Source organism: Talpa occidentalis, unplaced genomic scaffold (assembly GCF_014898055.3).
Source record: "Talpa occidentalis isolate TD23 unplaced genomic scaffold, MPIMG_talOcc4v2.1, whole genome shotgun sequence".
NCBI lineage: Eukaryota > Metazoa > Chordata > Mammalia > Eulipotyphla > Talpidae > Talpa > Talpa occidentalis.
This window is the reverse complement of record NW_026555331.1, coordinates 13,759,500-13,781,695: the sequence shown is the minus strand read 5'-3', so window position 1 is coordinate 13,781,695 and position 22,196 is coordinate 13,759,500. Positions and strand designations below refer to the sequence as shown.

Below are 22,196 nucleotides of genomic sequence, written 5' to 3'. Positions count from 1 at the left end.
GCTGGCAGCTCACAGGGGACAGTTCAAATGCTCCCCTGAGCCCTAACAAAAGCCTTCTCCATTTCCTGAATCATCCTTGCACCTTCTCACTGGCTCTGGTTATATTTTACATGCAGTGCACTGAAGACAGAATATGAACCAAAAGCAGTTCCTGCCCCTCTGTCTGTGGATCCATGATCAGAACGTGTTTGTTTGGTGGTGACTGTAGAGTGTGTGAACCTGACACTTATGTTATAATCCTCTTTAAGTCACTATAGGGTCATAAAATACTTGTTCAGCAAGGTTTTGTATAACTATGAAGAAACAGGCCTGACTTCCAAGGAACCTTATCTCCTCTGCTCAGGGCAGCCTAGATGCTATATATTGGGGCACCCCAGTCTGTGTCTACAGCCAGGAAGGCCTGAGAGCTAAGAGCTGTGACCAGAACTCAGCTCCAGGCCTGGCCTCCTGGAGAGGGCGGCTGCTCACCTGCTTATTTTTCTAGGAAAAGTCCTTGGAAATTGGCTGGGGCCCATTGGTGGAGAGAAGCCACAGAACAGAGTCACATTTTCACTCTCTGGAGTTTGTGTGGCCAACTCTGCTGGACCTCAGGACTCTGAGCATTGAAGGGCCCTGCTCATTGGAATCTCTTCAGGACAAAACACCATATATCTGGTGAGTTAGAACCAGGGACAAGGAGGTGAGTGAGAAGATAGAAATGCTCAGGCTGGGTTTGTGAAAGGAACAGAAGCTTGTTTTGTCATCATTGTACCCAAAAACTTTTCTCCCTAAAGTTCTCTTTAATGAGGGGGTGTCCTGGTAACTGCAGGTGAGCCCTTAGGCTACAGGAAGTGTGTTGGGGCATCTTTGCCCAGGTCAGGTCTACAGAATCTTTTGCTACTGTTCTGCTCCTGGAGTCCAAGCCACTGTGCTCCCTGTCACAGCAAACCTGCTGACATCCCAGCCATGCCCCGAGTCCCTCCTGCCACAGCCTCCCTGCCCCTGGTAGCTTTTTGTTCTTGATAATAGACACTGCACCGCGTGAGGAGATGGATGTGGGGACTTTGATTTGCATCCCCCTCATGGCTTGTGGTGTGAGCAAGTGTCCAGACACCTGCTGTGTGTATTTATGTCTTGTTTGGAGAATTTTCCATTCAAGTCCTTTGCCCAGCAACAAATTGGCATATTGGACTTTTTTCCCTCCTTGTTTTCTTCTTTATTTATTTTGGATACTACGCCCTCTCAGTGGGTGGTTTGTAATATTTCCAGCCCTTGTGCTGAGTGTCTGCCCTCTGTCATGATTTCCACTGCTGTGCAAAAGCTGTTTTATGCACCTGCTTGTCTTCTCCCCTTTGTTGCCTTGTTTGTGAGATCACATCCAGCGTTCTCTTGCCTAAAGGTGGTTGTTGAAACGGGTGTTTCTGGGAGGGCTGTGGGCCGAGTGCTCCTGCTCTGCCATTTGCTGACATCAGTCTGTGAGACTGAAATTGCCTGAGCAGAGGGACAGCCCCTAGCAGGCTGACGACCACTTCTGCAGAGCCCTGATGGTAGAGAAGTTGTTCACTTGATGGTGGTGTGGTAAATCCTGATCCTCGTAGCATAACACAGAGGCTTCTGGACTTTTAAATGTGAACACCTCATGCCCATCGCCATGAACTACAGAATTGTCCTATTTCTGCCAGAGCAACAGTGTATGACTCAGTTTTGCTGCTTGTAATGGGTTTGTGCAAGTTTTCTGTCTCTTGTTTATTTAGCCTTGGGTGATTGTTATTGTTCTAACAATGTGTCCATCTCATCTGGTTTGCTGCATTTGTTTGCATATAATTACTCATGGTCATCTCTCATTCTCCTCTGGGTTGATGCTGTGTCTGTTGTAATTTCTCCTCTTTCATTTTTGATCACATTTATCTGATCATCTCCCTCTTTTTCCTCTGTGAGCCCAGCTGGAGGTTTGTCCATTATGGTTTATTTTTTCAACCAATCATCTCTTGGTTTCATTATTTTTTCCATTGTCTTTTTTTAAATTTCTTTTATTTTGCTTTAACATTCATTTCCTTCCTTCCATTGACTTTGGGTCTTTTGTTATTTTTTTTCTAGTTCTTAGAGATGAGAAATTAGGTTGTTGTTTCTTTCTTGTTTCTTGATGTGGGTCTGTTTTGCTATATTCTTTCCTCTTACTACTGCTTTTGCTATGTCCCATATATTCTGGAAAGCTGTTACCTCATCGCCTTTTTTTGTCAAAGTAATTTTAAATTGATTCTTTGATTTCCTCTTTGATCTAGTGGCCTTTCAGTATTGTGTTGTTCAGCCTCAGGTTTGGGGGTGGTTTTTGCTTTCTTTCCTAGTTGCCTTCTAGCTTGATGCCTTTATGGTCAAAGAACTTAGTTGGTATGATTTCAGTCTTCATGTATTTGTTGATATTTGTCTTCCATGGTCTATCCTGGAGAATGTCTGTGTGCACTTGAGAAAAATGTGTATTTTTATTTTCTGGGTCAAGTGTTCTCCAGATGTACATTAGGCCCATGTGGTCTAGAGCTTTATTTAAGATGATTGTGTCCTTGTTTATTTGTTATCTTGTTGATCTGCCCATTTTTGAGAGGGGGGTGTTGATGTCTCCTGCCACCTATGTATTTTTCCAAATCTGTTTTCAGATTGCAACATAATTATCTAGTGTATGTTGGTGCTCCGTCATTTGGTGAGTATGTATTGATGTGTCCCTTTGATCAATATATCATGTCCATCAGTGTCTCTTATCTCCTTTTTCAGTATTAAGTCTATTTTACCTGATGTAACTATGGCTGTCCCTGTCTTGTTTTGGGGTCCGTTTGCTTGTAGAATTGTTGTCTAGCCATTTCCTTTTAATCAATGTTTATCTTTGTGACTTAGGGTTGTTTTCTGGGGCCGGCAGAAGCTTGGGTTCTGTTTTCTAATCCAACATGCTACTCTGGGTCTTTTTATTGGTGAGTTTCATCCAATCATTTTTAGGGTGATTGTTGATGTGGAAGTCTATTCTGCCATTTTGTTCCTCATTTTGTGGTTGTACTCAAGACTGTCCAGTTCCTCATGTTCATTCCGTGTTGGTTTTGAGTCTAAGGCTCCTTGTAGTATTTCTAGCAATTGGGGTTTAATAGTAGCAAATTTATGAAGATTTTGTTTGTCTGAGAAGACCCTTATGTTTTCCTCATCTAGGAAAGACAGCTTTGCAGGTTCAGTATTTTTGACTCACTTTTTTTGTCTTGGAGTTTTTGAATATGTCACTCAATCTTTTCTTCCATAGTGTTTCTGTTTTTTCTTTCTTGAATGATTTTTAAATTTATTTTTGCTTAGAACACCTGGGGTGTAGCGCCATGTGGGTGAGCTCCCTGGCCAGGGATCGAACTCAGGACATCACAGTGGTAGTGCAGATCCTGTCCTTTCATCCTGATAGCTTCCTGTATGTCTATTTTCACTTCCTTCTTCAAGTTTGGAATGTTTTGTTCCATTATTTCCTTGAAGAGTTTCCAAGTGCCACTGTCTTTTCTTCTCCTTTTGAGATTTCTATGTCTCTCATATATCCTTTCCTCACTCTGTGAGATAATTCTTAAAGTGTTTCTTTATTCTTTGTCCTTTATATCTCTCCTACCTCTTCTTCCTTTTTTATGTGATCATTATTCTTTATCATCTATTAATTTCCAAGGCGTTTGCAAGAATTTTTTACATTTCCTTTATTTTCATATTTAAAGTTTCAATCTATCTCCTGTTTGTTGATTATATTTCTCATAGTATTCTTTTTCTATTCCTCATCTTCTTATAGACCTGATTTTTTCTTAGTTTTGATTGTGTTGTTTGAGTTCTTTGACTTTCTTAACCATGGCAATTTAAAATTCTTCACCTGACAGAAGAAGAGGTCTTCTGTTTCGGGGTCATTGGGTTCTGGATTTGATTTTCCCTCATGGTGTGCTGCTCCCCTTAAGGCTCCAGGGCCATTTGTATTTATCCTTCTCCCCATTGTTTGCTTTGGGTTTGCTCTGTCATATTGGACCTCTTTTGTGTGTGATTCCTTTTCCTGCACGTTCTGAGTGTTTCATTTATGGTGACACAGCTACAGGGACCTGTAGGACTGGGGTGCTGCTGGAGCCTCCTGCAGAGCATGTTTGGTTTGTTCTGATGGCTGGGAGGCCTGGCAGGGGCTGGGTTAATATACTGGGTTTCTGGAACCTCGGTTCAGTCAGGATGGTGGTTCAGGACCTGTTGCTGTGACCAGGCAGGCAGAGGGTTGCTGAAATCCCTGATATAGGAGACCCTATGAGCTGAGCGCAGAGAGAGATGCACTTCTTTCTGCAGCTGGGGGTCTGTGGTGAGTAATTAGGTCTCACAAGTTTGTTACTAAGGCCTCTGTCCTCTCCCTAAGAGCTGGCAACTCAGCCTAGAATAAGGGATTCTCACCTAGGGGTTGCTGATGCTCTCTGAATAAGAGCCAGTCCCTGTGAGGCTGAGCTGTGGCAGTCATTTGATGGGAGGTGCTAGTGTGTGAACATTTGTGCCCAGTGCATCAGGGACTCCGGTGAATCCTTGATGTTGTCTGAAGTGAAATTTAGGGCCCCTTATAACTACTACCATGGAATCCTTTGCATATGCATCCACTTGATCTCCAAAGACCCATCTCTCCATTTAGTATGGAAGTCATTGTCACTCTCTCAAATGACACAGAAATACCTATTTTATCTCATCTGTAAGCACCAAATGATTTTTGTAATCCTCTTCTATCTGCTCCTAGAACATGCCCAGTTTTCAGAATTTTAGCAAGATTATGGCAAAAGAAGTTGGAGACAAAGAAACGGAGCATATCACAAGTGTGAAACATGCCACCGGTGTGAAATTGTATTCCTTATTCCAGGAAGAGAAGCGTTTCTCAAATTTTCTGAAGAAAAGATACAGGCCACTTGATTTCTCCCTCTTGGATATTCTGGAACCAAGTTCTTCACTACCAGGTATTAATCACAGGCATAGTAGGCAAGGTTGAAAATCACTGTTGTAAGATAGAGGTGGTACAACTTCCCAGCAATTATGAGCCACCTTCAAGGTTTGATCCCAGCATCAGCCTTGCCTACAGGCAAAGGACTTGGAGTTCTGATTGCTTGAGAAGTTCCTAATTATTAAGCAAGTCATACAATCATTCATTTCATAATTACCACAGCCTCTTGAGCTAGGAATAGTATTCCCATTTTTCATAACAGCGAATTAAAGTTTGTAAAACTATTTGCTCCAGTTCCATGCCTGGGAGTCAGTGGAACTAGCGTTCTTACTCAGGTCGTGCTGGCTTCAAATACTAACCACGTTCTTCACAGTGTGTGGCCTCTGGGGCTGGTGCTGCTCCCGTTGCAGAGGAGTGATGGGCTGGGAGGGTGATGCTGCGTGTCTCCTGGACCAGGGCCCAGGTCACATCCCCAGTGATTAACATCATGTCATTCTTGCTGTTACAGGACACTTGGTTGGATCAAACACTTCCTCTCAGTGATAGTTTACACTTAATCATTAATTTAATCATTAACTGCTCAGAGGATACATTGAATGGACAGGGAAATCCCATTCCTGTTCAGTTTTCCATTTGCTATGGAGTTAATTTTTGACTCAACCTAAGCCCACATTTTCCCCTCTAGAGTCGAATGTGGAAGGACCATTGCACTTCAGCGACACTAGGCTCAGGGGAATGAAGATTGAAGTGGCTGTGGATGCTGTGGCAGAGGCAAAGGCTGGGGTTGAAGCTTCTCAGTTCCAAGAATCCTCCTTCCAGTATCAGTTTGTTGAAATCTTAGAATCGAAATTAGAAGACCTCAGAAAGAGGTGAGTCCATGGGAGTCGAAGGGGATGGGTCTGCAGAGCCCTGGGGTGTGCTCCGCTGTTCGGTAAATAGGCATCTAGCAGGATTTGTTGTTGAGACTGAGAATGAAGAAATTAGCATCCCGTGCTGCTTTTTTAAAAAAATATTCATTCATTCATTCATTAACCTAACAGTTAGTATTTACCCAATGTGAAAATGTGAAAACCAGTTAGTACTTATCCAGGTGAAAATCTGGGTCCTAAACCATATTACATTTAGTGACATCAAGGACTTTATAGTGAGTGAGAAAATAAACATTGAAAAGCATATTAGCAAAATATTTAATCAAGTGAACAAAGACTTTAACTTCTTTGTTTAAATAAAGTGCACAACAGTGTGCAGACACGGAATTTAACTCTGTGAATGTGGTAACACACAAATTGATCTTACAAAGGAAACCTTTAAATACTTATATTAATTTTAGAGACAGAGACATCTAGTTAAATAGCATTTCTGTCCATACAAAGAATTATTAAGTGATAAATCTAGTTTAATCTGATTTTCGTGAATATACATGATAAATTAGGTCTCTGCTGGCAAGTCTGTCCTTCAGGCACAACTGAAAAAAGAAAACCACAACCACCCAGCTGTGAATCTCACTAACCATCACTAACATGCTGATGACCGTGTTGTCTTTCTCCCTGAGGGGTGCTTTCTTACTCCCTAAGGTTGTGGAATCGTGAGAGGTGAGGGGGGCCTGGACACAGCAGCTGCCATTCCTGGAGGATGAACACACCAGGGAAGGTTGGAGGCTTTGGTTCCCCCTGAGTCTTACAGGGAAGCTCCTCAGTTAGTGTGAAATAACACTTTGCCTACTGGTTGAGCCCTGATCAGCCCCAGAGCCTTGTTCTGGCCCTAGCACGAGAAGTGGCAGAGCATGATAGCCCTGCCCTTCAGGGAGAGCTCCCCTGAGGCTGGAGAGAAATCTGCTGCTACTAGTGTATCCCTCAATTTTGAGCAGGGGTCTGGGAATCAGGCTCTGGGTTATTAGTGGAACTTGGTTTGATGATGCGAGAGAATCAGTGGTAATGGATTCCCAGCTCCATTCATCAACCCTCCATCCAGCAGGTGATCATTCACTGGAAGAATGAGGGTTCCTACTTCCCCATACACTTCCCTCCCATTATCTTGATAAAGAGGATCCCAAACCTGAAGTCATGGTGTTAGGGGGACAGGATGTCCTGAGCAAACTCCATGCAGGCTTTGTGGACTCCGCCCCCACGACACTGGGAACTACAAATCCCATGATCACCAGAGGGAGGGTAGTGAGGACCTGAGGGCGGAGTTAAGCAACTAGGCTCTTGGTTTGAGTATTTAATTGGCCATGTGGCTGGGTCATCCTCTTGGCCACATGCTGTGCTTGGTTTTTCACCAGCTATGTGGGTCATTGGGATTCCAGGTCCGTGGAATGGGTAGGAAGCATTTACAAATTTATCTTCCTCTTTTTCTTCCTGAGTTATTCATTTCCCATTCCCCTTCCCTTATAAACAAACCTTTGATCAACCTTTTGTGTGTGTCTGCAGTGTAGCATGAATACGTCCCCTTTAACCGTGTGGGTGAGGATCCACAGTCAAGTAACCCATTTTATATCAGGGTTGCTCTGCAACAATAGCAGAAACTGGTGGAAGAATAGGTGCTGGAAGAGATTCTGTTTAGGTCTCAGTTGAGTTCAGTGCTAAGGAAAGAAGCAAGAAAAGCAGAGGGAAGTGGCCCAGATGAAGGATTGTCTTGCTGCAGGGCACAGATGGGAGGCCTCAGGGTTAGTGGGGAGGCAGTGGTGACAGCCTGATCAACCTGGAGGAAGGTGACTTAAAATAAGCCTTAGAAGGAAGGAGATGTCAGAAGATGGAGCACCTAGAGACTCTCTAATGGGCTTGACTGTCGCTGAAAGGACCACGGGAGATCCGAGCCTGGATGCTCAGTGGCCTCCCCGTAGGGTAAGGTAAAAGCATCAGACTTTCCTGCCCTCCCATTAGGATAGATGATGGATCCCTGTGGTCCCGAATGCATGCCTGATGGCGGGCACCTGGAATAGGGTGTGGGCCTAGGTAGATGGGATTTGACTGGGCTGAGACTGGGCTTTTAAGGGCGGCGTCACGGGGCCGCCAGCAGTAGCAGAGTAGAGAATGAATGGGAGAGGAGAGAAGCGGAGACCACCAGATTATGCTGGAGAGCCCAGAATGAGTGAAGTCTTGCTGGGGGCTGGGAGTCACCCCTTGCCAGCCGTGTACCTGGTAAAACATAAATAAAACCTAAAAAGCCACCAAGGGCTACAGGACTCTCTCTCCTCCTTCACCCCATCTGCTTGGGTCATGAGATCCAGCTCCCTACCCTGTGGCCATTCCTGCCATTACACTCCCCCACTGACAGCAAATTAAGTTATGAGATGTCTACACGGCCATTACCTGGACCCCAGTCCCGTGGGAGCTTGGATAGACTCAGGGCTGACTCTCACATCAGAATGGAAATGAAATGTGTCTCCGGGACTTCAAACCTCTCATTCCCACCTCCCTCCAAAGCTCTGTCTTCAGTCAAGTGAGGGAGCCCACCTGCAAGGACATTACTCCATGACACCCTCCTGCGCTGGCCACGACAATCACCAGCACCCCTGCTTCCTGGTGCCTACTGAGGCAGCTCCACGTGCCCCCTGATGGTGCTGCGTGGCTCCCGGCGTGGCGGTCACACCCCTGAGGACTGTTCTCAGCCCCAGGGCCCGGCTGCTCCAGCCTCTCTGGAGAGAGGCCCCGTGCTGGGATCTATAACCTGCCCCCAACCAGACCCTCTAACTCGGGAACATGCAGATGTCTCTGACAGTGTGATGAGACCAACCTGTGTCCTTTACCCCACCAGAGAACAGGGGTCTCTCCTCTGGCTGTGCATGTCAGAGGCTGTTGTGTGTTCCCAGGTGGCTGGAAGCCATAAGCCAATGTTGTCCTGCCCATTGTGGGCTCACTTGTGACAATGTAAAGTCTGCACTCGCCCAGGTCTTGAAGAGGAGCCCAATCCAGTGTCATGTGAGGAGGCATCGCTTTCTCTCTGATCCTCCTCCTCCTCCCTTATGTCTCCAGGAAACTGTTGGACCCACAGCCCAGCTACATGAAACAATACTGGAGATCAAGGAGGAACCTCTATGTGGTGACCATGATCGTGGAGTTGCTCAACAGCCCTGTGCTGCGAGACATCAGCAGTGGGAGTGCTTCTGGAGGTGTCTCCTCCCTTTGGAATTCTATCAAGGTACGGGGCGGGAGCTCCGTGAGCACAGCCAGCCCAGCCTCGCTCCCCAGGGCCTGAGCCTGCTCAGCCTCTGCCTCTCTGGGGGTTAGAAGGTGCAGGTGACTGTTTCCACCCACCATGTGCAGGGCCTGACTCCCGGCTGGAGACCGCGTCCTAACAGCCTCATGCTTGGCGCTTCTCCGGGTGGGACCATTCAGTGATGACCAGTAGGAAGTAGATCTGATAGTGGTATGTTATGTTTTACGTTTGGAGAGTGCTGGATCCTGGTGAATCTAAAGGTGGGGTTGCTCCACTGTACCCATGTTCACTTTCATGCTGGAAGAAATGAGGCCCACCGTCTCCAAACCGCAGCGGTTAAAGTTTGTATGTGGTGTGATATCCTGATTGAAAAGACTTAACGAATATGATTTCTATATTCAAGCACACTAACATACATAGTGATTCCCAATGACCTATTATAATACTTTGACATAATATTATTAATCAAATAATTTTTGCTTTATAATGTTATTTTGCAGGCTGTCTGATTTTTGGGTAATTTATGCACACTTACCAGATTTAGAAAGCAAAGAAATAAAACCCCAAGTTGTGAACTGCTTTCCCAAGTTCAGTGATTTTTCCCTGGAGGAGTATGAAGAAACTTCACCCACATCATTAAAAAAAAAATTCTTGATTTACCATTGGTTTACAAATTTATCAATTCCAGGAGGATCTCTTATTTCAATGTGGGTAGATGCCCCACAGCACCCACCACCAATGTTCTAGTGCCATCCCACTATCCAATTGACCTCCTCTACCTTTTCCTCCTATGTCCTCCACCCATGATCCTCCATACCCACCATATTTTTAAGTTATTTTTAATTGTGTATTGTTATATTTGCTTTGGTTGTTTCTATCCTTTATATGAGAAAAACTATTTGGTAATTGTTTTTTCCTTTATGACTGACTTGCTTAGGACAATCACCTTGAGTTGCACCCATGTTGCAATAAAACACAAGTTTTCATCTTTTAAGAACTGAGCAGTATTCCTTTGAGTGTGTATATTACAACTTCTTATTCCACTCATCCAGTGATGGGCATTTAGGTGGTTTCCATGTCTTCATCATTATTAGTAATGCTGCTGTGAACGTAGGGGTGCACAAAAATTTTCATATTAGTGCTTTCATATGCTTTGGATAAGTGGCTAGGTGTGGTATTTCTGGTCCTTCTGGGGTTTCTTTCTTTCTTTTTTCTTTAGTGAATTTCCATACCATTTTCAATAGAGGCTGCACCAATTTACATTCCCACCAACACTGTCTAAGTTTCCCTTTTTTTCTGCCCCTTGCCAACATTTGATGTTTCCATTGTTTTTGATACAAGCTTTTCTCTCAGGTGTGAGATGATATCTCATTATGGTTTTGATTCATGTTTGATTCACATTTCTCCCATAATAGATGAAAGTAACCATTTTTTCATGTGCCTGATGACCATCTGTGTGTCTTCTTTAAAGAATTATCCATTCAAAGCATCTGCTCATTTTTTTATTATGTTTTTTGTTGTTGAGTTGTCTGAGTTCTTTATATATTTTGGAAATGAACATTTTGTGGATGTATGATGTCAAATATCTCCTCCCAGTCAGTACATTGCCTTTTTGTTTTTACACTCATTTCTTTTTTTTCAGTTTTTTATATTCCCCTTATAATTGTACCCCCCTTATTTTGACCCCAATCCCTCCTCTTCCCACCACTCCCATAGTGTGTCTCTGGTTTTCAGTTGCTTGTTGATTTTGATTTTTTTCTTTCTTTTGCTTGTTCTTTTTCCTGGTCCCTTATTTAGGTTTTCTAGATTCCTGCTATGAGTGAGACCATCCGATATTTTTCTTTTTCTTTCTGGCTCATTTCGCTGAGCATGATAACTTCCAGCTCCATCCATGTTGCTGAAAATTGCATGACTTCATCCTTTTCATTGCTGAGTAATATTCCACTATGGAATATTTGACCATGTTCCTGGCTTCTGCCCCCAGGTTAAAGCAGAAGGAAAGTTTGACACAGGAAGAGGATTGGAGCTGAGTCTACAGAAGGGCATGGTGATGGCCTATAAGAAGAAGCTGCTTGTTTTAGAGGATGATAGTTGGGGTAAGTAGAGGTTGAGGGATGTACATGTTCCGAGGGGTGGGGTGTGTTTCTGCTGGAAAGAAAAATGAGAGGAAAAGAACGTCCACATGAAACCTGACTTCGCGGCCTGTCAGCACCCTTTACCAACTGTCTGGAGCACACACATCAGGCTCCCTTCAAGGATGGCCTGATGAACTGTTGTTGCAGGGAGACTGAGACATTGTGAAGAATGAAAAACGGGTCCTCACCATGGGGTTCTCATTAGCACTGGGCAAACGTGGCCCTTGTGCAGACCATCTCTGTTCCCTCAAGGGCCTTTTTCTTAGCAGCTCACTGGGGAGCCCCAGGATCCTCCCTCTATGGGGTTACCCACAGCCCCCAAGTGAAAGCCTGCAAGACACCAGCACAATCACGGACATTGTAGACTACAGCCACAACCACCAGGCAGGATTTTACTGCAATCTCTTCCTCCTTCATTAGCCTGAATCGACAGTCCCCAGCACACTCACTTGGGCTCTGACACCACATGTGTGAACCGTTTTCATCAAAGAGCAAGTGTGTAAACTGGGTGACGTGAAGGCTGCAAACCCACCAGCTCACATTGCTTGGACTCTCCATTCCCTCATGTAGGTCCCGTCTTCAGGTCAGCCTGATGCAGCTGGGGGCAGATTCCTCGGAGATGAGGGGATGCCCTCCCCCCACTGCCCCCCACTCCCCTCTAGAGAATCCTGATTGCAACGTCTGGTCTGGGTCAGGTCCTGCTGTCAATTACCCACCATCAGTGACATTGGATAGAAAGGGGCTGAACTGTCCGGTCTTGCAGGGTCAGTGTCTTTTGCTTCTGGAGAAAGTCCATCCCTCCCAGAGCAAGGCCCTCCTGAGGGCTAGAGAGGAGGGTGGTGTCCCCAGTTTAGGGGAGGTCAGAGACCCCTGCAGAGGCAGCGGGAGATGATTGTGCTTTATGGTCATGGCGTATGACAAAGTGCCACGTCGTCAGGGAGGGAGGAGGAAGAAGTACAATTATGCAGCATGTTTTGCAAGTGTGCAGAAGTGAGCTGAGAGAATCTAAAGGCCCCCACAGCAGTGCTGTGGCAGGGACAGCCCACGAGGGGGCGGGGCCAGCTGCTGTTACAGAGCTTCATGCTGATGAGCAAGGGAAGGAGCCTTTACCATGTGCAGGGGAGGCGGACACCGGCTCACGGATCTGATTTCATCCCTACAAGAAATCAGAGAGGAAAATAAAGTGCAGCCAGTTCAGTAATTTGCAAATATTCGCTGTGTGACTGTGGAGAACATCAGACTCTCTGGGGCCGTCTTCTCTGTAACTCGGAATGAGACCTGCTCTGCAGAGTGGGGGGAGCTAGAGAGGAGTGTCTGGCACAGAGCAGTCTCCACCCCCAGCCTCCTGCATCCTCCCCAGGACCTGATCAGGGCCTCAGGGCTCTGCTTTCTCACAGCCCCAAGGGCCCTGCAGTTACCCCCTCCTCCTGCCAGCCACTTCCCCTCACAGCCAAGCCAGTAAAGAATCTCCACACTCTGTGTCCTCCCCTCCCGGCCTCGCTGCCTCCACCCGCTGCAGTTCACCCCGGAGATCTCGTCTTGGCAGGGCCTGCTTGTACGCTCCTCTGCCTGGATGCTGGACACTGATCTCTGGGGCTCCTTTCCTGGGCTGTCTCCACTCTGTCTCCTTCGTGGGGTCCGTCCTTTGTGATCACCTACTCTGGTGGAGGCAAGTCTCAGCCCCTGGACATTTCTATATGTGGGTCTTGAAACCACATGGGAAGCTGGCAGGGTGGGGGAGGACATGGGGAGGAGACTCAGGACAGAGGGACCTGGCAGAGGGGGCAGCCCTGCAGGGGTTGGGGGAGCAGACCTCCCCGCCACAGGCAGGTCTCTGGTGGAGCGTGTGGTACCCATGGGTGCAGAGCCCCGGATCTTCTTGGCGTCAGACCCAGAAGGTCCAGAGAGAGGTCCTGGGCTCTGAGTTGTCACAAGCACCCCACTGCCTCTGATCCAGGGTCCCCAGGTCCCCCTGAGAAGAGCTGCCACACTGCCTGCAGGAGCAGGGCTGGGCTGTGGGTGGGGGTGGGGAAGCCTCCAGCAGGGTGACCTGGCTCTCCTGACCTGGATCATTCTCTTTCAGATGTTCTTGATGACCCATATGATATGGGGAAAAGTTTTCCAGAAGAAGGTGAGTTCCCAGTTGGGCATGTTTGACCTGACCTTGACCCTGTGAGCCCAGAGATAATTAGGGTGCTCACCAGAGCCTCAGGGGCTCAGTCCTCTCCCCACAGTAATCTAGCCCCTTCTGTACAGCCTGCCAGCTCCCTTATTTTCACTAGCAGGACCCTGGAAAACACATAAACAACAGCTATTTCCATGTAACAGTGGGATATCACTTGTGTGTGTGCGAGTGTGTGTGTGTGTTTCTGTCACTAACTCTTGGTGAGTGACCCCTTCTTTTTTATCTTTCCAGCGAGGTCTAGTAGTCGGTCAATAGGTAAGTGATTTTTAAAAAGATTTTATTTATTTATGCATACAAGAACTGGGGTACAGGCCAGAGGGGTGGGGTTAGTTGTTTTTGTGCCAGGAGAGTGGGATCTGATCCCCCAGGACTCAACTCTGCACAACAGAACCCCCACATGCTTGCAGTGGCCTCCTTCCCAGGGCTCTGGGACCTGGTCTCCTGGGTGATGGGCAGCAGCAGGTAGAGAGGAGGGGGTGGGGAAGCAGGGGCAGAAGAGCAGAAAAACCTAGTCTCTTTGAACTAATTCTTGAGCTGGGAATTTAATTTCTCTTCCAGAAATGAAGTATGATCCTCACGGTCCCTGCTCCATGATGGGTGAGTGTGTGGTGGGCTTGGGGGAGGAATCCTTCTTGTCACAATCACCTGAGCCCGGCAGTTGCCCCTGCCTTTGCACCGCTGCCCTGGGCCTGGCCCAGCACTCTGTCCAGGGGGCTCCTGGGGGCTGAGGGTGGGAGGGTGGGCCTAATGGGGCAGGAAGTGGTGCAGCAGGAGGGAGGCGGGGTTGGAGGGAGAGCAAACCCTCCACAGTGTCTCAAAAGTAAATTTGAGGATGAGGAAAGACATGATGGCTTGTGATTCTCTTTCTAGGAAGATTAGAGGTAACTGTCATGTCAAGTGAGTGTTTATTAAGAGGGAACCTGGGGTTCTGGGGGGAAACTGACAGGCTGACACCCCTGCAGCTTCCCTGCCACTCGGACAACCAAATTCTGCTCCATGTACACATTGTCACAGCCCTCATCTGTTCATCCACCCTCCCTCATCCACACTCAGTCCCGCCACCCTGATGAGGCTGTGTCGGAAACAGGCACTGATCTGGGCACCAGGGTCTTGTGGGTTGGGACCCTCAGGTGCTCTGGGAGAGGTTATTCCTTCTAGACTCAGAAGACACAGACACAAGTGTGATCTGTAGGTGGTTTCAAGACAAGTGTGTGCCTGGTGCTGCTGCATGTGCTTCACATACTTGACACCCCGGTGATTGTCACCACAGCCTCATTTTATTTAGTTATTTTAACTTTTTAAAGATTTATTTATTTATGCGTGTAGGAACTGGGGTAGAGGCCAGAAGTGTGTGTGTGGGGTGACTGGATTCACCAGAGAGAGTGAGGAGCAGAACAGGCGGATCTACTGAAATACACTGCTGAGGGGAGCAGCAGGCGAGTCAGGAGAGGTCTGCTCTGCCATGTGGGAGCTCCCGGGCCGGCCAGGGATGAAACTACTGCTGCAGAGGCTGTGGAGAGCATCACAGTGCTGTGTTTAACCCCTTCCACCACCAGGGAGGCGCCACAGCCTCATTTTAGATGTGGAAACTGAGTCCAGAGCAGGGAAGACTCTCATCTCTACAGCCCAAGGCTGGAATCCTCATCATTCCAGAAAAATCCCATAAGGAAGTCCCTGCACATTTCTTGAATATCCCAAGACACCTTTAAGATTCTCCATCTCTGCTCCCAGTGTCTGCCCCCTCATTTCAGCTGTATCCTCATCTTTCTAGCCTATTTTGTCACCTCCACCCCTGGAGCTCAAACACATCACCCACAGAGATGCTTTTTGTTAGCAGCTTGAAAACAGATGAGATTTGCTCACGTCAATGGGGACAGGATTGTCCCAGGAATGTTCTAACCTATGAGTTATTTCCATGTCCTGGATGACAGATTTCGAGTGCATGACAGAAGAGGTTTCCAGCAGAGTGAGGATGGTGGCTTTGCTGTCAAGGAACATTCAGGGCGTCATATTTGTTAATATCCAAGCTATGCTGGGGGACCGACAGGCTCTGCAGGACCTCATGGACACGGTGAGGGGACCCCACAGCTGTCTGGGGTTGATCAAACCTGCAAATGGTGTGTGTTCAGGAGATATGGCTGCCCAGAAGGAGACAGGGGGAAGGAGACTGTGAGTAATTGTAGGGGAATGAGAGGCCAGGGTTATGCTGCCCACATAGTGCAGGTTCTTGGTATCCCTTGGGGGTTAGAGAAAGACATTAACCCAATTTTTGGTTAATAACTTATAGATCATAACTTTTAGGCAAAATTATATGACAGTGTCATCTTCATCATCATCATCATCCTTGCCTTTTGCAGCTTGAGCAGGAGAAACCCTTGGGTCATTTGAGTGGCCCTGGTGCCACCATCCTGGATGAGCTGGGAAGGATCCCAGGGTACCTACATGTTGCCCAAGTGAATCTCATCCTTTACTTGCTTGAAGCCATAATGGGTGAGAGTGCTTTTAGGGGTTGTGGGAGAGCCTCAGGGTTGGTGCCCAGAAACCCATGATGGAGTGTGTTAGCTGCCCCCTCTCCAAAGCACTTTGATGAATATGGTTTTCATCCTCACACTAGTTTACCTTACATGAGGTAAACTAGTCATGTAACATGAAACTTGAACCTAGACAGACCAGCCCAAGTTCATCCCCCTTCTCATTGGGGTGGGGGGTTCAGCCTCCAGCCTCAGAATCCCACCCTCTGGACTATGTGCTGTAGCACCTTGGAGACCATCCCCAAAGCAGAAGGAAGACTCAGAGGACAGGAACTTGCACAAATAAAAACTTAGTGGGTTTTATACTTCTGCCTGGAGTTCTGCTCCTGGGTTTTTTTTCTTTAAATATATTTTTAAAAGATTTTATTTATTTATGCACACAAGAGCTTGGGTGCAGGCCAGAGGTGTGGGGAGGGGCCTGAGAAGATTCACCAGAGACAGAGTGGGGAGCAGAACAGGTGGATTGACTGAAATACACTGCTGAGGGGAGCAGCGGGCAAGGCGGGAGAGGTCTGCTGTGCAACATGAGTCAGCTCCCTGGCTGGGGATGGAACTTGTGCCATGGTGGTGATAACCCTGAGACTTAACTCCTAGGCCACCAGGGGGGCCCCCCTCATGGGGTTTCCTAGGTCACCCGGTTGTGGGGTATTTGACTCCTCACTCTTTTCCCAAACACCCTCTGTCCCCAGTGCTGAGTGACACCCAACATGCTCTGCTGGCCCAGTCCATGGAGAAGAGGATCCTGCTCCATCAGCGGGAGCTGGTGAGAAATCCCCAGGGCCAGCATCCAGGGGGGAGGGGGCGGGAAAAGGAGAGAAGAGAGACTCTAGGAAAGAGAGATGATGCAGTTTCTGCTGGGAGGGGAGACCCCATCCCAGTGTGGCCCCTGGGAAATCCTGCTCATGTCCTTCTGGAGAGCAGTCACAGTGGGTGTGCGGGTCTCAGTTTCCATGGTAACCGCTACAGAGGCCTCAGAGTTCTAAAACAGTCAAACAGGGATAGAGGTTTAGGAGCTCAGGGCTCTGAGGAATACCCTCGACTGACTTACATAGTTCCCATTTAAATTGCTCTTTCTACTGCATGTATGTACATATGAGTCCATAGGAGTGTATAGATTATACATACATTCACACACTGCACACATGTACACACACACCTACAATCCCTAATACCTTTGTTGTGTTAGTATGTTAGTCTCACCAGTTAGCAACCCAGGAACCAATGATCAGTAATTTCCGGTAACATGTGTGCAAGATCACAGTGAGCACAAGACGGGACCAGAATGGAGTCCTGTCCCCATAACCAGAACTTTCCTCCATGACCCTGTGTTACTCCTCAGTGTTGGGACAGTTTTCCTCTTCTCTACTCAAAGACTGACCCATGACCTCTATGCCATTACTTCTAGGTACGGAGCATCCTGGAGCCCAACTTCAACTGTCCCGGGTGCATTCCCTTCACCCTGGACCCGCAGCTCCTGGCCCCCCTGCAGGATGAGGGTGTGGCCATCACCTATGGGCTGCTGCAGGAGTGTGGGCTGAGGATGGAGCTGAACGACCCCCAGTCCACCTGGGATCTGGAAGCCAAGGAGCCCCTGTCTGCCCTGTATATGTCTCTGTGTCTGCTGCAGCAGCTGAGTGAGGCCTGAGTACCCCTGGGGTGCAGGAGTCCAGGGAGGTCAGCCCCACCCATCTGTGCTGTGGTATCCTTGTGGGCTCAGGGTGTTAGGGCTCCCCTCTCTGCCTTTCACGGTGGGACCAACAGGGACTTGAGGGAACATTCTGGGGTGGTGGAAAATCTGTCTTGCTCAGAATTCATTGGTCAAAACTCACCATAGTGTCCTGAGGAATGGAGCATTTCATTACAAGTAAATTTTACTTTGAAACAGTGTAAACTGATGTTGAGTTTTAGTGACTATGAATTGTGAAGTGGTTCCAGTGAATTATGTTGATATCTATTACATACTTTGAAATGCATCAAAAAATCAGTTATAGGGGTCTCCTTGGTAGGCTAGGGGTTAAGTCTCAGCATTTTCACCTCTGTGGCCTGAGTTCGATGCCCGGCCAGGAAGGTAACCCACATGGCACCCCAGAGCTCTCCTGTCTCCCCTCAGCAGTGCATTTCAGTAGATCTGCCTGTTCTGCTCCCCAATCTGTCTCTGGTGAATCTTCTCACCCCTTCACACCCCTGGTCTACATCCCATTTTCCTTGCACAAAGAAATAAATGAATATTAAAAAAAAATCACGTCTATTGATTCCGGTAGGAAGAGCTATGTGACCAGGAAATGTGGAAGGTGTTGAAGATACGGGACTAAGGCTGTAAGATAGACTAGAATTCTCTTTTATTCTTGAAATATTTTGTAAGCCAGAAATTGTTTTGAATAAAAACTTGCCCCTTAAGTTGTGTTAAAAAGTAAATATACACATAAAGGAATGAGATGAGTGTATGTTATGAGTGTATGTGCACACGGGTATCGTGTGTATATGTTCATGTCTATGAATATATGTAAACATACGTAAAGATACAGATACACTCCTGCTATGAATGTATCTCTGCATGTACATGCATCAACACAGAAGTGGAGACGTGTGTGTATGTGTCATGTGTATGTGTATGTGTGTGTATCATTGAGCACTTACACAATCACTAATGTCACCTTAAAGAACAGCGTCCTGATCCCGCCAGCTCTCTGGAGTCCCTATTTGCCTCTTTTGTGTGACCCCCAGGCTCCTTGTCGCTTTTCTAATTCTCCTCCCCACCTGAGCTGCCACCAGGAAGTCCACCTGGACGCCTCCCTCTCCCTAACCCCACCTGCTCCTCAGGTGAACTGTTGCCTCATCCCTCCTCACCTGGATGGGCTCAGGGGTTCTGATAACTGCTGGCCCCTCCACCAGTCTCCTTCTCTTCAGGTCCCCTCCGAGGCTGGGGTCTGGAATCGCAGCAGCCAGGGGGCTTAATGCAGCCCCTCCAGTCCCTCAGGGGCTCGGCACAATCACCGGGCGCCTCCATGTAAGGAGAGGAGCCCCACGAGTTCACCCCGGCTTCTCCACCCTCCCCACTGCTCCTGCCTGTCCCCATTCTCAGAGTTGATTTCCTCCCCACTGGCAAAGGTGAGGGACCAGGGCTTCTCCCATTGGCCTCTCGTTCTCTCTGCTGTTCACCAAGACCTTATTATTGGTGAATCGCCAAGGACTGTGACCGTGTCCCCACGTGGTTTCCTGCCCGTTCTTTATTCAGGCGGACCCTGTGCTGACACCAGTCGTTGTATTATTTCATCAATGGATGACCGAGTTCTGTGGCCCATCAATTTTCTCAAGAGGCTCATTCCCTGAGCATCTTCACCCTAGAGAATCGCTGCCTCTTGTCTTTACAGGGACGCACACCTTGGGGCGAGGTGACTTTCTTAGGTAGTGCCTTCTCCTCCTCAGTCTTTTGTGACATTGCAGACATTCAAATGGCTCCAGGTGCTGATGGGTGCTATGAAAGACCAAGTCACTCAAGTGTTCTTCCTTCTTCAAATGAATTTCCTTTTGCAAATGCCTGCCTAGAGAGTTCTTTCTTCACCCCTGATATCACACACTTTTCCCAAGCTGTGCCTGTGCATCAACCACGGGCTGTGACTTTTCCTGGGACACCATGTGTTTTGAGCTGTGAGCCGGTGCTTGCATTTCAAGAAACATCCTCACCTAAGTGACTATGTTCTGTATTCTAGTTTCCATTCTCTCCGTATCGCACCTGCTTTTCTTCATTTTGGGTCTTCCATATGTCTGTTTCATCTTGTCCCATGTCTACACCTTTGTTTTTCATCGTGTTTCTGAGTCATCACAGGTCTTGTTCAGCTCTCAGTGATCATTACTCAGTTTAGAGGTTGGGTTGTTTGAGCCCCATCTTGTTTCCTCAGCTTTGCAATCTCCCTTCGCCTGTAATTCTATTAGTTCATCTTCCCATCATTGAAGCGTTGCCATGTGAAGTAATATCTCATAAAATTACTCTAGTCCACAAAACAGTGATGATGTACCGTGTTTTTGTCACATCCTGTTGGGCCGTGTGATCTCTTCAAATTGGGTATTTCACTCTCTCCACTTTCCTCTAGTGTGTCTGCACGGAATCTCTGCCGCCCTTTTTTTTTTCATTTTCTGTATTACTCATTACCAACATGGGTGCTCTGGCCGAACACTGTGTATGAACAAAGACATTGGTAGGGGTAGGTGAGTTTGCTTTCTCTCCCCCTCGTGCATCACTTTAATTGAGACCTGTTTTTCTTCACTTTAACTGAGACCTGAAAACTGTTGTGAATAATATGTCTTCTGAACCTAAGGTCACAGGCTAAGGTCACAGACTTGGAGGGTGAAGGGCTAACCTGGGCTCTAAGCTATATATGTTTGATCCGGACTCCATCCCATCTCGTGATTTTCTAAAATCTTGGACTTTATGTATGGATTCTCTCCCTTCATCCATCAAGGGCCATTGTCCTTACACAAATGACTTCTGATACCATCTCCCTGCACACCCTGGCCCTTCTGTCCAATACTGTGATGATTGGATTGTGGAATCTTAGACCCATGTGAATTGAGGTCAGGCTGTAACTGGATCACCTCCATTTTGTAACAGAAACCTCTAGAGCAAATCCTGGGACTCAATGAACTAAACTTTAAGCAATCTTTGTTCTCGTTCCCCTCTATTACCTCCTTGTGATTATTCTTCAACTTGCAACTAATACATTTCTTTTCAATGGCATTTCCTGGGTCTCATAAAGCTGATTGTTACGCCTCTAAGAAAAACCTCTTTGCTCCTTGGAGGTTATGAGAATATAAAAAACAAATAACTCCTGACTGTTGCCTGATCTTGACCCTGAGGAGACACTCCCTGCTGAGAGTGTCAGACCCCAATCCCCATGATGCCTGGACAGCCCAACCTTGGACCTGGAAATGTGCATCTCCCCACTTCACATCCTGAACCCCCTCCCTTCTGCCCACCTCCCCACTTCACATCCTGCGCCCCCTCCCTCTCGACCCCCCTTATATAATCACAGACACCTGGCACTTGGGGAGCTGGGTGTCAGGTTCCTAATCCCACTGAGTGCCTTGGTGGCCACCCTGAACCAGCTCCTCAGTGAAGAGACAAATCCTGGCTCTGAGTTTGACCATCTGGGTGATGAGCGACTGACCGGTTTGCTTGCTCACAGGCTTCATGACTCCCCCACACTAGGGGGAGTGGAGCTGACTGTTTTGGGATCTTCCTTGCTGGGGACCTTCATTCAATGTGGGCTCCATGTAGCCAGCCCAGGATCCCCCAGCGGCTCTAGCTCCTGTCCTGGCCTCCCCATCACCTGCTTTAGGTCCCTCATCTCCTGATCACACTGTCAGACCCCCTGCTGAGACTCGGGCCTTGTCTCCCCACTCTTCCCATGTCCGCAGAGCTGCGTCGGGTAGCACAGGTCTTTCCTGGAAGCAACATCTGCTGACTCCACAGACAGGAGAGTCAAGTCTCGTTCAATCCACTCCATTAACAGGGAGTAGTTGCAGGTGGACCCCTCCTTGACCAGGTGAAGCACTGAGGGCACTACAGGTTGTGTGTGTGTGTTTGTGTGTGTGTGTGTGTTTGTGTTTGTGTGTCTCCACACATGTGTGCGTGCCTCCACACACGCGTGCACACAGCCTCTCTGAGAGGCTGCGCCCAAATGTCCCAGGCTGGTCTCCAGCTGAGACTCAACATCACGGAAGGGAGAGCCCAAGGACTCTGAGCTGGCTTTCCAGGGCTCTCTATTCCCCCCAGGTACGCAGTCGCAGATTCTCCCAAGAGGAGTCCATACCCACAGTGTGGGTGTTGAGGTAACCATGCATTTTGAAGCTAGTGAGAGACAAATGTAGATAAAGCCTGCATTGTGTTATAAGGCATCCCATCTGCAGTTTTGGTTGAGGCTGTGCCGAAATCTCATGGGCTCTTTTGTGGCACTGCGGGGTAAGCTGGGGAGGGCTCTGCAGCCCTCCAGGGGAGCTGCTAAGAGGGGTGGTGTAGAGTCAGGAACAGGACACTGTGCAGGTTTTCTGATCCAGCAGACCAGGTAAAGGAGGAGTTAGAGTCCTCAGTGGTTTTTTGCAGGCTTTTATTGGGGTTCACCAGGCATACGGCAGGCAGGGGTCCTGGGGGGCCGGGAGGCTGGCAGTCCTCCCAGCCCCCAGCAAATCCTCACTCTCTCTGGGCTCTCCGGTGATCTCTGCTTCTGCTTCTTTACTTCTCTCTCGGCTTTTCTCTC

The 22,196-nt window shown here is 47.7% G+C and overlaps 1 protein-coding gene across 1 annotated transcript in view; it reads left to right on the top strand.

Annotated features, from left to right (window-relative positions):
• The window catches only part of LOC119238251 (gasdermin-C-like), a 41,498-nt gene extending 23,209 nt beyond the window's left edge, over nucleotides 1-18,289 (top strand). The window contains exons 3-12 of the mRNA XM_054692797.1: nucleotides 5,619-5,802; nucleotides 8,908-9,073; nucleotides 11,076-11,187; nucleotides 13,310-13,357; nucleotides 13,643-13,666; nucleotides 13,970-14,008; nucleotides 15,343-15,482; nucleotides 15,769-15,901; nucleotides 16,632-16,705; nucleotides 17,348-18,289. Of these exons, the coding sequence (XP_054548772.1) occupies nucleotides 5,619-5,802; nucleotides 8,908-9,073; nucleotides 11,076-11,187; nucleotides 13,310-13,357; nucleotides 13,643-13,666; nucleotides 13,970-14,008; nucleotides 15,343-15,482; nucleotides 15,769-15,901; nucleotides 16,632-16,705; nucleotides 17,348-17,587 (1,160 nt within the window). The 3' untranslated portion in view covers nucleotides 17,588-18,289. The remainder of the gene's footprint in view (nucleotides 1-5,618; nucleotides 5,803-8,907; nucleotides 9,074-11,075; nucleotides 11,188-13,309; nucleotides 13,358-13,642; nucleotides 13,667-13,969; nucleotides 14,009-15,342; nucleotides 15,483-15,768; nucleotides 15,902-16,631; nucleotides 16,706-17,347) is intronic.
• The last annotated feature ends 3,907 nt before the right edge of the window (nucleotides 18,290-22,196 follow it).